The sequence below is a fragment of the Macadamia integrifolia genome, chromosome 8 (assembly GCF_013358625.1).
Source record: "Macadamia integrifolia cultivar HAES 741 chromosome 8, SCU_Mint_v3, whole genome shotgun sequence".
Classification (NCBI taxonomy): domain Eukaryota; kingdom Viridiplantae; phylum Streptophyta; class Magnoliopsida; order Proteales; family Proteaceae; genus Macadamia; species Macadamia integrifolia.
Window position 1 is genome coordinate 2,642,087 of NC_056564.1, and position 15,724 is coordinate 2,657,810.

The window sequence follows — 15,724 nt, forward strand, 5'->3', positions numbered from 1 at the left end:
TTTTGGCATGATTTTCATCAATTAACCTGTATAATCTAGGAATATGACCTGTAAATATCACCCCACACATCCATAAACATTCCAAACATCCATAAATGTTCCACACATCGATAAACATTCTACCAAAAAGTCAAACACAGTTCATATACTCCATAATAACATCAAAACCCAAAAGAGTAATTTAAGTACTATCTTAGACATCAAATTCATCAACCAATAAAAATTTTTCATTAACAATACAAACATGAAACTTAGATCATCTAATCTAATTAAATCTCCATTGCACTCTATCTCTCTGTTGCATTCAACTCCCACCAGCAGTTGCCTTCTTCCTCTGTTCCCTTACTTTCCTTTTGGTTTCCTTAGCTTGCAATTGTGCATTAACCTTGGCTTGCATGCTCCACTCTCTGGTCACTGTAGAAGCTTGTGATCTAGTCATTCTTTGAGAATTGCTTGTATCAGGTTGACTTCCAGGCTGCTCAGTTCTTTACATAAACATGAGTAACTATTAGTCAACTGCAACAAATGGATAAGATCACTAAAATTTCAGAATAGTTAAAAATTAAAAATTAAAAACCTGGGATGATTTTGCTTTCTGTTTCACTGGAGGTCCTGTACATCTTCTTTTGTTGTGACCTTCCTGGTTGCATCTGCTACATTGGGCAACTTTTGATCTTTTTTTTCCGCTGGCCAGGTGGGACTTCATCAGTTTTCTTCTTCCTAAGAGTATGTGCTCTTCCTGGAAGTCTTTTGATTGGTGGAGGTTGTACAATACCAATTCTGTGTTCTTCACTTATCTCTTGAAGTCCAGGTAATGAATGGATAATACCATTATAAGCTGCCAAATATATTTTTATGCTATAGTACTCATTGCAGTAACTCTCCAAGCTTTCTCTTTTACTAACAATGCATGTTGTTACATGGTTATAGGGTAAGGCAAAACCTTCCCATTATCTACAACAACAGGTTTGTTTTTTCAAATCGACCACATGCCTTCCTTCAGTAACTCATATATCCCAATAGCCTGGACCACACATCCTCTTGATTGTGTTTGGATCAAATCCAGCATTTTCTTTATTCTTGGGGTGACACTCCCATTATATATGCAACCCTTCTAATATCTCATATGCATTACCTCCATCAACTATTTCCATATCTTATCAACTACGAGTAGAACATGCTTGCTCCTAAAAGGTTCAATCCACTGATTGAAGCATTCAACTATGTTGTTGGTGACATGGTCACTCTAGCACCCAAAGTCAAATGCATTCCTAGACCACATCTCAACTTTAACATTGTTCAACCAATTATATTCATCCTTGTTGATTGATTTTATATCTGACATTTCCTTTTCAAACAAGAATGCGGTGAAAGCCCTAGATGCTGACTAAAAATACATTTTAAGTAGCACACCTGGAAACTTGCTTCTAAAATTTTGGTATATATGTCTACTGCAACATCTATGGTAACGGCCTGGAAATATTTCATCGATGGCTTGGTGTAGTCCCTACACATTAGCAAATTAAAAAGATTAAGTACACAAAAAAGTAGGTATGTGTCATATAGTTAAAGGTATATATGCATATAGAGTAGAAGGCAACCCAACTTTTGTCTGTCCAACATAAATGTAATGGAAAATTTCTCCTCAGCAATGTGAAGACAACTATATAAGTGTGTCAAAAAGAAAACCCAACTTTCCTTACATTCAACATCCACAATGCCATATGCTAAAGGGAACAACGCTTTGTTACCATCAACATAGATTGTAGCCAGTAGTATCCCTCCACACATCTCTTTCAGGTGGCAACCATTAAGACCTATGAATGATCTACACCCTTTCACAAAACCATCAATGAATGCCTTGAAAGTAATGAAAAATATTTTGAAGACAGGAGGGTCTGACATTTTCACTCTCTGATGGAATTGTAGCTTGAATAGGCTTCCAGGGTTTCTTTGTAGTAGCATTTTTCCATAATTAGGTAGCTTTGTGAATGACTTATAATGGCTACCTTCATTGAAGTCAGCTGCATGCTTCTTGGCCCTGTACATTGTCATATAAGGGATCTCAACTTGCAAATTTTCCTTGAAATTTGAACGGATTGTATCTAGATCCATATCTGGATTTGCCTTTAATTTTGAAGCAAGGTGTCGGGCTATCTAAGTAGAAGTAATATCCTTGTTTCGATTTCTCCTCACACAAGAATGTTCATTGCATAGAGACTTAATCTGGTATGTTACTCCTTCATTTGCTGCAGGTGAAGCGTGGATCCTCCATGTACACCCCTTTGCTGCACACAAAGCAGTCACTCTTGACTTCTCATTCTTGATTCTCAACAGTTCAAAACATTTTTAAATAGCATAGTCTTTAAGAACAACCCTGAAATGAGTCACATTATCAAACGACATCACTTTCTCTAGTTTTATCACATCCCCATGTGAAGCATTTCCATTCTTAAAGAATGGTTCAGAATAGTCATCATTACAATAGTCAGATAATGCTTCATTGTTATCTTGGTCTACAACTCCTGTACCATCCATTCCATCATCTTGACCATCAACTTGACCATCAACCCCATCATTGTACTCATTTTCATCATTTATCTCACTCTTATCTTTGGATAGAGAATTCTAATCAGCATCACTTGTACTTGAAACATCAAACATGACTTCATCGGTACTCTTACTAACTGTCTTACAACCATCATTCACATTATCCCCAGCATCAAGTTCAGAAACAATACTATGTATGACTTTGCCAGTACTCTTATCAACTGCCTCACTGCCATCATTCACATCATTCACATCGTTCCTATCATTCACATTATTCCCATCAATAATACTATTAGTTGCATCAATACTAACTGAATCAGTCATTTTGTTTCTACTGTTATATCCACCACTGGTTGAAGTCTTATAGGTACTACCACCCCTTCTTATTTGGTGCTTATCTTATGGCCACCAGATGTTTGAATTTGCTGCACAACACCTCCAAAATCACATTGACTTTGCAGTACATTAGTTCCACTGCCATGCTGATTCTGCATCACATCATCACCAAAGCCACATTGACTTTGATGGACACACCTATCAACAGTCTCCCGTTTGACTAGTCCACCAGGGAAACATTCACGTACAGGTTGCTTGGATTGGAATCCCAGTGAAGATCGTATACATACAAATTTATGCAATCAATATTTTGATGCAATCCAAACATGTCCAGTACACTTGCATCCTCATTCACTTCCATATTCTGGTTGGAAGAAAGTATGCACTTCACTTTAAACGTGACGTTATGTCCTACTGGTACATGTTTGATAACTATGTTATAAATATCGATCACCATATCAAGATAACAATACTCATCCGGATCAATTAGGGTAGGTGTAGACGTATTCAAGTCATAATGATAATAAATGATAACTCTAATTTCCATTGAATGATGAATGATTCTGATTAAAAAAACACAAGATGTTACATAAACACAAATACATCAAGACATATGTAAGTGCAATCCATTGGTATCTACAAATCTTGTAAATGCATTCCTTGAAGGAGCAGTAATGAAAATGGCTCTATGAAAAACAAAAACCCTATTGAAAACAGTTGCATTGAAAAATTCTGCCATACTAAGTCCATACAACCATTTGAAGGATTTAAAATAAAGTCCGTACAACAATTCTAAAGCATTTAGAAAACAATTTCATTGAAAGATTCTGCCATACTAACTCCATACATCCATTTCAAGGATTTAATACAAAGTCCATACAACCATTCCAAAGCATTTAGAAAAAAATTGCATTGAAAAATTCTGCCATACCAAGTCTCTACAACCATTTCAAGGATTTAATATTAAGTCCATACAACAATTTCAAGGATTTAGTGAAAATCCTAAGTTTTTTGGTTTTCTTTCCTAGTGAAAAACAGAAGAGAAATAAGTTTCAGAAACAAAGTAAAGGATCCTTAGATCTGTAAGAGTTGGAGAAAAGGTGGTCATCTCTTCCTCCTCAGCGCCCACAACAGAGCAACAATCGCAGAACAATATAAACAACACCCAACAATAAAGATCCAAAATAAAAAAAACAAACTCTGTACCTTTATAGAAAAAGATAAAGATAAAAGTAGCTAGTAAATCAAATGAAAGCCAAAAATGGTAAGAGAGGAAGAAAGAAAATGGCTAATTTTCACCGTCAATTTTCAACTTTTTAAGAAATTGCAAATCGATGCAATTATAAAATATCCATTATCAAGTATCAAAGTTCAGTTGGATAATTTAACGAGCAGAGGAGGAAGTCAACAAAATGATCATCACCATTCACCATTGAAGAATAAAAAATAGAGCATAAGAGAGAACACACAGGCACTCACTGCGTCCAATCAATCTCAGATTTCAGAATGATAAATCGCCATAGCTCTAAGTCTTCAACGCCTCTTCTGAAAAAACCAACCGAGAGCTTTAATCTCTCCCAAATACTTAACTCTCTCAAAGCCCTAAGACTTCGATCATAAACGATTTAATCTCCCAAAGCCCTAACTCTCCCAAATCTACGATTTATTCTAACCTTAGACTTCAATCTTCATCGATGAACAAATTCAATCTTCAACGAGATGTAATATCTTTGATCGCCAACGAGATCAACCACCTTCGATCGCCAAAATCTTCAATTTTAGAGTTCAGAACCATCTTGGAATGAAGAGTAGAGGTTTAGAGTATAAACCCTCCATCGCCTTCTCAAGGAAGAAGATGATAATAAGTTGAGAGCAAATTCGTCATCTCCTATAGACTAAGGGTATTTTAGGGTTTATGAAAAATTTGTAATACATTTAACGGTTCCTCACTCACGATCAGGGTACAGTTTATAGAATCTAGAACTTAAAAGGGAAAGAAGTGTAATTTCAAACTTCTTAAGGGAATGTTATATAATACTTGAAACATACTGGGAAAGGAGTATAATTTCCTCTTATTATTATTTTATTTTTTTTCTCTTCGAGGGTGACTCCTCTCTAGAAAGTATGACTGTGACCCCACGCGGCCGAACCATGCATATCTGATCCCATGCAAGCGGAGAAACCTATTTAATGTGATCGAAATCTACGAAGCAAGCTCAACACGAGTTGATAGATTCTTGGTGGTCCCCCATAACACTAAATGCCAGTAAGCCCGAAGAGTACACAAAACTGTCACAGTTCAGACCATCAGTAAATACAAACACCGAGCCATCTGTGGTCAAGCAGTTATCGCCGTTACATTCTCTGATCAAATCGCTAATATCCCTCCATTTACTTATGATTCTTTGACTTTTCAACTATCAAAATATATAAAAAATAATCAATAATACCAGATCTTGGCCATTAAATGACACACACAGGTGTTCCGTGTTCACTTTGATGCTATCGCCTCGCCTCATCTCTTCTCTTCACTTGGAGTTCCACTGGTTTTTGTTGAATCATCACAAAATTCTATCTTCCATTATTCCCTCTCAAAATTTAGCCGGAAAACAGTACGCCGGCGATGTTTCAGTGATGCCGAAACCCTAATTTCTCTGGCTTTCGTGTTTGTTTCTTCCTTATCTCCACTGGTATGGCTGCTGTTTCTTGTTTTTCATTCGTGAAGCCAATCACCCGAAGCAATTGCTTGCGTGAAGAGACCCAGTTTTGTTCATTGAAGCTGCTGAATTCGAGTTTGAATTCTTCTTTGCGTTCTGTTCGGAGAAATTCTGGTTGTTGCTCTTTGGGTTTGAAGCATCGAAAGAGGTTCAATGGTGGGTCGTCGTCTGCATTTGCTTGCTCCACTTCGCCTTTAATAGGCAGAGTGGGAGCGCAGAGACGAGATGGAAATGTTTCTTTGTTGTCGTTTGGTATAAACCCTGTGAGTATTTCGAAGCAGGTTAAGAGCGATCCTTCTCAGTTGTTGTCGGCAATGCTTCCCTTTGTTGTCGCTGTGACTGCAGTTGCTGCTCTCAGTCAACCTGCAACCTTTTCTTGGTGAGAATTGAGGATTGGGTTCTTACTTCTCTTTTGAAATCTTAATTACTATTCAGAATTTTTCAGTTCGGACTTTGTTTATTTTGTTGTTCTTTCTGATTTTTCTAATAAGATATTTCTTCTTCATTTCTGTTATTGTGGGTAACTTAATTACGGTTCTAAGGCCAAATTAAAAAAAAATAAAAATTGTGGGAATTATGCTTGAATTTCAGTTTTGTTCCTTAGGAATTCTGGTATTCCCCAATCCCCAAATTTCTTTTTTTTTTCTTTGAACGTGGGGGTGGGGTGGGAGGGCGGGTGGTCCTCCTTTCTACTAGTTAATAGTGGTTATTAAATTTGTTGATTACTTGAAACTGCAGATGGAAATTGATGAATTTTTATTTAACTAGCAAGATGGCCCAAGGGATATGAATATTCTTTTTGGTATATGATTTATTTTATCTGCATGTGAAAATGGATTTCTTTTCTGTATTCTGTTTATTTTCTGCCGACTCGAGATGCCAAAATAGAGTTTGAATTAAACCAGGGTATCAAAAGATTTATATGCTCCTGCTCTCGGTGGAATCATGTTATCAATTGGAATTCGACTGTCAATTGATGACTTTGCTCTTGCGTTCCAAAGGTAATTTTATCTCACTCTAGTCGTTAGCTTCTTTTAATTCAGTTTCTTTAACCTTGTCTACTATGGATATGCTTCCAAGTTTCCCTGTGACAAATCTGTTGCAGACCTTTACCACTGTCTGTCGGGTTTATCGCACAGTACGTGCTGAAACCAGCTCTGGGGGTGTTGATTGCAAAGGCATTTGGTGCACCCCCAATGTTCTACGCAGGTTTTATCCTCACGGCTTGTGTTGCGGGTGCCCAGCTATCAAGCTATGCCAGCTTCTTGAGCAAAGGGGATGTGGCCTTAAGCATCCTCCTGACCAGCTCGACCACAATATCATCTGTGGTTTTTACTCCTCTTTTGACAGGCCTGCTTGTTGGGTCTGTTGTCCCAGTTGATGCAGTTGCCATGTCAAAGTCAATATTTCAGGTAAATGAAGTCCTTCTTGGAAAATTTTGCATTAAATTTGAAGTATCTGTTTCGTTCTCCTTGGATAGGTTCATGAATGGTTTTATTGGGTTTTGCAGGTTGTGCTTTTTCCTATCTCTCTTGGCCTTGTGCTCAATACCTATGCAAAATCAGTTGTCAATCTTCTCCGGCCTGTGTTGCCATTTGTTGCCATGATTTGTACTTCGCTGTGTATTGGAAGCCCTCTAGCAATTAATCGTAGCCAGATTTTGTCTTCTGAGGGTCTCCAATTGGTTTTGCCAGTATTGACATTCCATACTCTGGCATTCACTGTGGGGTATTGGGTATCCAAAATCCCAATTTTGAGGTAATTCTATACTAGTTTGACTCGTTCTAGTTTTTATGCAGAATATTTTTGGAAGTAACAGTTGGTAGCAAGCCCCTCACCCCTCCCTATTCTATGAATACCATGATATTTGGACCTATATGATTTAAGATACAAATAGAATGGGTGTATCCAAAATACTGAACCCAAAGCATATCCACGTAGCTTACTTGATGGTTGGACCAAAATACAAACTTTTCATGGTTGATGTAAGCTTCTCATCCATTAGGCATATGATGCAGGAATGTTATTTCAATCTTCTACTCCATCTAGGTCCATTTATATTATAAAGAGAATGGTTTTATAAATGATGAGCATAAAATTGTTGAAAGAGTACCCATAGATGATGTGCATATATACATTGTAGAGGTCTTGACTGAACTCCTGTGTCCACTCCTAATGCATCCTCTTAAAGAAATAGTGAGATGATGAAAATTTTGATCAGTAGTGCATGATAGCTGAACATGTGAAGATGAAAATGCACAATAATGTGGGATAAGGATGGGTTTTGTTTGTAGGACATGATAGCTAAACATGCACAATAAATTATCATCTGTCCGGATAAAAGTTCTTGTCCATATCTGTCACGTGAAGATGAAATCATGTCCCGCATGATTGAGCTTTCTGAAAATGGCAATCTCTATTATTGCTTGGAAACTACTGAAGAGATCGTCTATTTCATGGAATAATTTGAGATGATGATAATGGTCTCACTATCATTTCAAATATACAGGTTTTTTTCTCTTTCTTTTTTTGGCAGTACATATGGTGTGTCGGCAAGATTGCAGTAGCTCAGTATTTTTTCTTTGTTCCTTTTGCTGGTGAGTTATTTTGGGAGAATATCAACTCTCTGTTGGCACAGCATATGACAGACTCCTATCTTACTGTTTCAGATGCCCATGACGCTTTCTTATTTTCTTTGAATGGGCAGTCATGGGAAATCTTCTGCTTTGACTTGGAAGGAAAGACATTGGGTTCCTGTGTTTTTTTGGGGTACTGCAATGGAAATAATCAATAGATTTTGATCTCACATTGCATTTACAAACCCCACAACTGGTTTAAACCTTGGAATGGAATTGTATGGTTTGAGCTTTTTCTAAACCCCTTCTCTAAACCACTAGTGCCTAATCATCAAGGCAGACTGTCACTACTCGGATTTGTTTCCTTCATCCACTCTCTTTTGTTTTGGGCTATAAACCATCGTTCCTTCCATTTTGCTAATCAAAATCTAGTCTGTTATGCATTTAACTTTAAGAAGACTTCTTGTTTCTACGACTTGGCGATCACGCACAATTCTTTGGTCTTTCACCAGAAAGGTGAATGCTGAGGTACTAAGATTGAACAAATTCAAGTATGCCGACCTGCATCTTGAGATCTGAAATATAGGACTGTTGGTAGCCTTGCTTGAAGCATTCACCGTATGCGGTACCCTGTATGCTTAAAATTCCCATGCTTAAAAACTGGTCCCTACTCTGAGGCTGCGATTGGTCCAAGCTAAGTTACCATTTTGTGTTGTGATGGCAGGCTAGAAGAGTCAGTTTGCAGGACAATCTCATTATGCACAGGAATGCAAAGCTCCACCCTGGCTGGGCTTCTTGCTACACAATTCCTTGGGAGCAGTCAAGCAGTCCCTCCTGCCTGTTCAGTTGTAGCCATGGCTATCATGGGTCTTTGCCTTGCTTCCTTTTGGGGCAGTGGAGGCAGGATTAGAGACCTACCTTTCTTTGTCTTATCAAAGACTGGTTCTGTTGTGAAGGCATAGCGAACTGACCGTCCTAGCAATCTGAGAACACTGGCCACATTCCCAGCAGTTATCCAGAGAAGCAAAAGGAATTGCAGATTGTGACCGGTCAGTTGCATTCGTGTTCATTTTGTTTATGCAAAGAAGTGGAGAACACAGACCCTTGAGAAGCAGTAGATGATTTTGCATAGCATATAGTAGTGAGAACGAAGAAATATACATTGTTGTACTGGAAGATCGATAATGGCTTATGCACATCAGATGATTTTCTGGTTTTTTGCACTATGTAGCAGCTGACCTCCTGGGGCTTAGTTGTATATTGTTTTTCCTCTGTATAGCTATTGTCTATTATTTCTCAATAAGAAAAGTGGACGTGTGAAGCCTTTCTGATCTTGTCACTGCCCGACTACAACCAAAAAAAACGATGATAGCCACTTGATTTTAAACTTCCCATGCGTAGGGGAGTTGATGAAGTTTGTCAGAAGTCTTATAATGACAATATGTTTTCTTTCGCTTATGAGTACAATAGCCCGTCTAGCTCAGTTGGTAGAGCGCAAGGCTCTTAACCTTGTGGTCGTGGGTTCGAGCCCCACGGTGGGCGTATTGTTGTCTTTTTTTTCTCGTTTATATATTTTTGTCTTTGAAAAACACAAGGATGGAACTAAAGTTGATCTACTTGCGAGGAGAATCGGGCAACGCCGATGTCTAAATTAGATTAATAAGCAACAAATACTCTTAAGTTTAGAGTGAAAATAATTGAACCATCCCCTTGTTTGAGGGATACTCTTAAGTTTAGAATGAAAATAATTGAACCATCCCCTTGTTTGAGGGCTTACCTTGGTCTTTATAGGCAATTAGTAAGGGTTGGTTCGGCCTCTATTGATACAATATTCGTGCATTCGTATTGGAGTAGATCTCTTAGAAGGATGCTTTCGTGCACTCCAAACAATAAATCCTTGCCCAAAAGGCAGGGCTAATTTGGACTTTACACACTGTGTGAATATAGTAAGCAAGTGAAACATTTAGTTTACTTGGTAAATAAAAGTTCTAAGGTTCTCAAGTCTTATTATAATTTTTAAGTGGATTATTTCTTTTTTAAATTAGTTAGTGGGCCTATTTATTAACTATCAAAAAATAAGAATAATAATTAATTAATAAGTAAAAATGAAGATGAGAGAGATGTGTTGTCCTAAATTGAGACAGAAAAAAGAGACAGGGAGTCCGTGACTGAAAAGGAATGTTCTCACGTTTTGGAGAGAGAGAGAGAGAGAGAGAGAGAGTTGAACAAGTAAATGACAGAAATGGGGTCTTTACCCCAAAACTGTGAGAGTGAGGGACGAATTACTCTACCCCAAAATTGTGTGGAAAAAAAACAAAGAGGGAAAGCAAGAGAGTTATTATGGTGATCTTGTTCTCGTGTGGAAGTGAGCTATTTGCGTTCTTGATTTTGAAGTTCGAGTTTTGATTTGTAGAAGAAAGAGATTCCATTTAAGAATACTTTATATGAGTATATGGTTTATATTTTTATTTCGAATCTTATTTTCCTTTTTATCTTTTATGGTAAAGAATTGTGAGATCGCGGCTAAAATACCTTTGTACTGATTCTGTTTTTACGGATAGATTTGACCCTTACTTGTTACGAAGGTCATGACTCACTCATTATAGGTCAGAATGGAGTGATTGAAACTTTTTAAGATAATAGACACCCAAATCTACAATTTTTGCAGCAATAGTCATCTTCAAAACTTGCTTCTAAGTGAGTAAAAATTTGAGTCTAAGTTGAGTAAAAGATTCTTGAAATTTCAGATCACAGTTTCTTATGGAAACTGAAAGTTCGATTGACCTCAGAGTTTTGAATCCGATGTTTTCAGAAGGGAAGGGCTTTGATTAGAAATTTTAGTAGACCTTTATTTAACGTTAGAGTATGAGTTTTGAATCTAAGGAATTTAAGTTTTGATTGTGGTGTGTAATAAGAGATTATTATGAATTATAAGTGATGCGGAAAAATTTGATCGGACGATTTTCCCTGCAGTTCCTGGTGCCTTGGCCGACCTGCACAGAAGAGATGACAGGGGAGAGCGGGGCTGACCCGACGGTGGACTCTCCGATGCCTAAGTTAGATCTTTCCACAACAGATGCTCAAGGGAGCTTTTCCAGTAAGAGAAGTGAGTAATCGATCCCCCATGATGGAGGCTTACCTTGGTATTTATAGGCTGCTGATGGAGGGCAAGTGGGAGACGATTGTCAAAAGTCCTGTTTAGGCGTGGAGTCCTCAAGGGGAGTGGCTCTGTGATTCTGGGAATATTCCCCTCTTAACTCGGAAAGGCCAACCGTGCGACGTCTATGATGACGTGTAGTGGATAGAGTCCTGTCCTCCGGAATAGGGATTACGTTCCCTGAATGTAGGGGTGGACGAAAACACGTTTCTGGAAACCTTGTTATTGACGTCAGGCCGAGGTGGAAGCGCGACCTGATGGAGGCCGAGGTGCAGCACGGCCTAATGAAGGGTGAGGTGGAGCATGGCCTGATGAAGGCCAAGGTGCAGCACGGCCTGACAGAGGCCGAGGTGGAGCACGACCAGATGGAGGTCGAGGTGCAGCACAGCCTGATGGAGGCCAAGGTGGTAGCACGGCCTGACGGAGGCCGAAGTAGCAGCTCAGTCGTGTTCAGGTTTGCGTACATGCTTCAGCCGTGCTAAGGAAAGTGACATATTTTGCCCCATCACCAGCCCCCCACTCTAGCAGTTCCAATCGACCTGCTAGAGCATTTAATCCGATGCGAGATGCACTGCTTCACTTTCTCAGCCGAGGCTGCTCAATGGTTCGAAGACGTGGCTGTCGCTTGTTCGAAGCTAAAGGAGGCAAAGCGCCTTCATGGGGGTCGAGAAGAAATGGCCCAATCTGAGGAGGACCGTCCCAATGATGTCAGGTTGATAACTAGAGAGTCGGAATGGGAGGTTGCTGGAGGCGAACGAGGTGGCTGAACCCTTAGCCCTATCAGAAGTGGTTGGATGACGTTAACATTTCTTCGTTTCAGGTCAGCTCGGACGATGCCATCTTGTTCCTTCAGAATAAGATGCCAGGCTACAATCTGACAGACTATAGGTGGCGCGTTCCCGTCCATGCTACTCTGGTGCAGCCCTGCGGCTCGATCGATGTTGGTGAAGAGGTGATCCGACTCGAAGGATTTTCTTGTGCTGAGCTAGGATCGTGGATCAGCCCCCCGAGATTAGCCTCATATATATAGATCCATACTTATGTAGATGTCTCCCTTGGTAGTGATGTATTTTGAGGGCTTTTTTCCCATTGTTGGAGAATGAAAAATTTATTTTATGTCTTCATCTCTCAGTATTCTTGTGCTTCTTTCTTTATTTTCTTGTGCTTTGGGCATGGACCGAAATGAGTAATTTTTTGGAAGAATAAGGACAAGTGCAGCTGTCTGAGTGTGGCCTTGAGGCGTTAAGCCTTGGACTAGCCATAGGGGTGCCGAGTTGGGGCTCAATCTTTTGATTTGCCTTGCGTTAAGGTCTTTTGTGGTGCCGAGTCAGGGCTGGGGCTTACATGCTTGATAACCTAAGGTCTTGAGGTGCCGAGCCATGCTCGGTCTTAAGTGCCTTAGTGCGTAAGGTCTTGAGTGCCTTCAGTTCGTTAAGGGCTTTGAGTTACCAAACTAGGGTCTGGTCTTGTGTTGCCGAGCTTGAGCTCGGTCTAGTTGCTACCGAGCTGGGGCCCGGTCTTTGTGCCTCATTGGTTAAGGTCTTTGAGTCGCCAGACTAGGGTCTGGTCTTGTGGTGCCGAGCTTGAGCTCAGTCTTAGATGCTGCAGAGCTGGTGCCCAGTCTTTGTGCCTCATTGGTTAAGGTCTTTGAGTCGCCAGACTAGGGTCTGGACTTGTGGTGCCTAGCTGGAGCTCGGTCTTAGATGCTGCCGAGCTGGGGCCCGTTCTTTGTGCCTCATTGGTTAAGGTCTTTGAGTCGCCAGACTAGGGTCTGGTCTTGTGGTGCTGAGCTTGAGCTCGGTCTTAGATGCTACCGAGCTATACACAATCTTAGAAGAGTCAGATATTTGCGAGAAGCTTCATAGTATATTGATGTGTTGTATGCACTTGGGACAAATACATTGCTTCAAAATAGAATCTAATCTGCTACGTGATTGAAATTGAATAACTGCTAAGGTGTTGATAGTATAAAATCTTCAAGACTAACACCCAGTCGATGGGATTTCAAGGCAATCTACTGATAAAACTCTCTACAGATAAAAGTGTCTACTGGCCTCAGTGATTTGGACTGTAGGCAGCTGTTCAACTGGCTCGGCTCGGGCCAGGAGGCTTTCATCTTGGCAATCAACAACTTCTACCATACATGCTAGGCCCGAGCACGGTTTTTTGACAGATTTTATGAAGTTGGCATAGCATTCTCGGGATTCCTTTTGGCTGGACTTGCATTCTCCGACTCCATTGCTGGTTGGGAATTTGACCTTCATGTGCCTAGTGGACACAATCGCCCCAAGACCATTGAGACCAGGTCGACCAAGGATTGCATTGTAGGGTGAGGCGATCTTGGCGACCATGAAAGAGACCATGGTTGTGGCTGTCAGAGCTCCTTGTCCGATGGTTATAGGTAGGTCAACAACTCCCTCTAGCTCAGTTGGCATGCCTGAGAATCCGTACAAGGGTCCTGGGGCTGGTTTTAAGGTTCCGGTGCCAAGCCCCAGTTTTATGAAGGCTTCGTATGACATGAGGTCAACGGAGGCTCCCGTGTCCACTAGGACCCTGTGGAAAGGGTGGTTGGCCACCACTAATTGGATCACGATAGCGTCGTTGTGAGGCCAGTTCAACTCTTCCAGATCTCTGTCAGAGAAAGTAATGGGTGGATCCGTTTTGAGGGCTTTGACAGGTTGTTCCGTGATGCATACGAACCACGCGTGTGCTTTGGATTTTCTAACTGATTCCGCCATAGGTCCGCGCATGATTGTTAGGATGGTCGGACGCACGGGCTGGTTGTCGTATGTGACAGCTCGGTCCGTGGTTGAGTCCTTGGATGGCTCGGCCTTACCTCGGCTCGACTGGGCTTCATCTCTCCTCGGCTTGGGCCAGTTCCCACCATATTTCTGCGTCAAATATTGGTTGAGGTATCCGGCCTTGATGAGCTCATCAATTTCCATTTTCAGAGACTTACAGTCTTCAGTGTCATGTCCATGGTCTCGGTGGTATCGGCAATATCGGTTGGGGTTCCTCTCTTCTGGTTTACCTGCCATTGGCCTGGGCCAGCGAAAGTACTTCTGACTTTGGATCTCTAAGAGCAGGTTTGTTCGAGAACGATCAAGTTCATATCGCTCAGGCTTAGCTGTGTCAAGAGGTCGATCTGTTCTGTTTTTCTTCGGCTCACGAGAGTCGTCCCTGGGTCTGAGAGTCCTTTTCTTCTCATTCTCCTCCTGATCACCCTTGTCAGCTATTCCTCGGGCGGTTAGAACTTCCTCCATGTTGGCATATTGATTGCACCGACTCAACAGTTCGGGCATCATTTCCGGTAAGTCAAGGGCTATGGGCTGAACCAGATCAGGGTGTATTACCCCATTGCACAACGTGCTATACGCCACTCCTTCCGGTAGGTTTTTTACCTCTAATTTCGCCTTGGTGAATCGGGCAAGGAACTCCCTTATAGTCTCCCTCGCTCCCTGCCTCATGTTCATCACGTTTTGTGTAATTTGCTTCTGCTTCAAACTTGCTTGGAAACATGTGAGGAATGCTCTTGTCAGTTCTTCATAGTTGCGGATGGACCGTGGCCGTAAGTTCGACATCCACACCAGCGCAACTCTTTTTAATGAGGCAGCGAAAGTTCAGCAAAGAACAACGTCTAACCTTCCATGAACTGCCATGGCCGAGCTGTAGTACAACAGATGATCGTAGGGATCTGTGGTACCGTCATATCCATTGAAGATAGGTATCACGAAATTTGAGGGCAGCTCGACATCAATCAGTCCGTCAAAAAGTGCATTATGGGTTGGGGTTACAGTCATGTCGGCCGGGAGCCCCTGCCTTTGCATTCTCTCTATTCGCTTAGTGAGTCGTTGGATGCGGCTCTCCAGGTCGTCTCTTCTCTCCTCGGCTCGATCATCTAGGGATCGGCTTGCCCCTTTGCCTCTTCTGGGGCTTCTTCCTCGGCCTTGGTGACCTTGTCGTGGTGCACCTCTGGTCGGCCTGATGGGCGAGCTCTGACCCGGGTGGGGTCGATCTTGCCGAGCTGGCCTCTGGTAGTTTTCACGTTCTTCTCTGTGCGGACGCGCGCCTCTACTGAGTCTCTGAGGCGATAGTTGGCGTCTTCCTACCCGGGGTGGGGATCTATGAGTATCATGTGTCTCTGGGCTCCGATAATGTTCAGAACGACAGGCTCTCTCGATCTGGGCAGGGATGGGACCTCGCCTGCGCCCCTCAGTAAAAGAGAGTGGTGGTACCGAATGAACAATGCGCAAAGTTCTGGCCAACCCCCTTCTTGCTATTGATTGAGGAGTGACGCTATTGTCAGGAGATTCGTCATTGGGACGTCTTCTCAGAATAGGCTTAGGTGGTTGAGCTGAACTAGTTCCTGGCACTGGAAGTGCCGAGCC

General features: G+C 41.4%; 1 protein-coding gene and 1 non-coding gene across 2 annotated transcripts; both read left to right on the forward strand.

The window, feature by feature from the left end:
- The first annotated feature begins 5,361 nt into the window (after positions 1-5,361).
- Positions 5,362-9,513, forward strand: LOC122087387 (probable sodium/metabolite cotransporter BASS3, chloroplastic). The gene is made up of 5 exons (XM_042656498.1): positions 5,362-5,982; positions 6,509-6,604; positions 6,709-7,015; positions 7,114-7,361; positions 8,904-9,513. Exons 1-5 carry the CDS (start codon positions 5,579-5,581, stop codon positions 9,139-9,141), a joined length of 1,293 nt encoding a protein of 430 aa, XP_042512432.1. The 5' UTR covers positions 5,362-5,578; the 3' UTR covers positions 9,142-9,513.
- Positions 9,514-9,648: 135 nt separating this feature from the next.
- On the forward strand, positions 9,649-9,721 carry TRNAK-CUU. Its single transcript has one exon. It is a non-coding gene; the product is annotated as a tRNA-Lys (tRNA).
- The last annotated feature ends 6,003 nt before the right edge of the window (positions 9,722-15,724 follow it).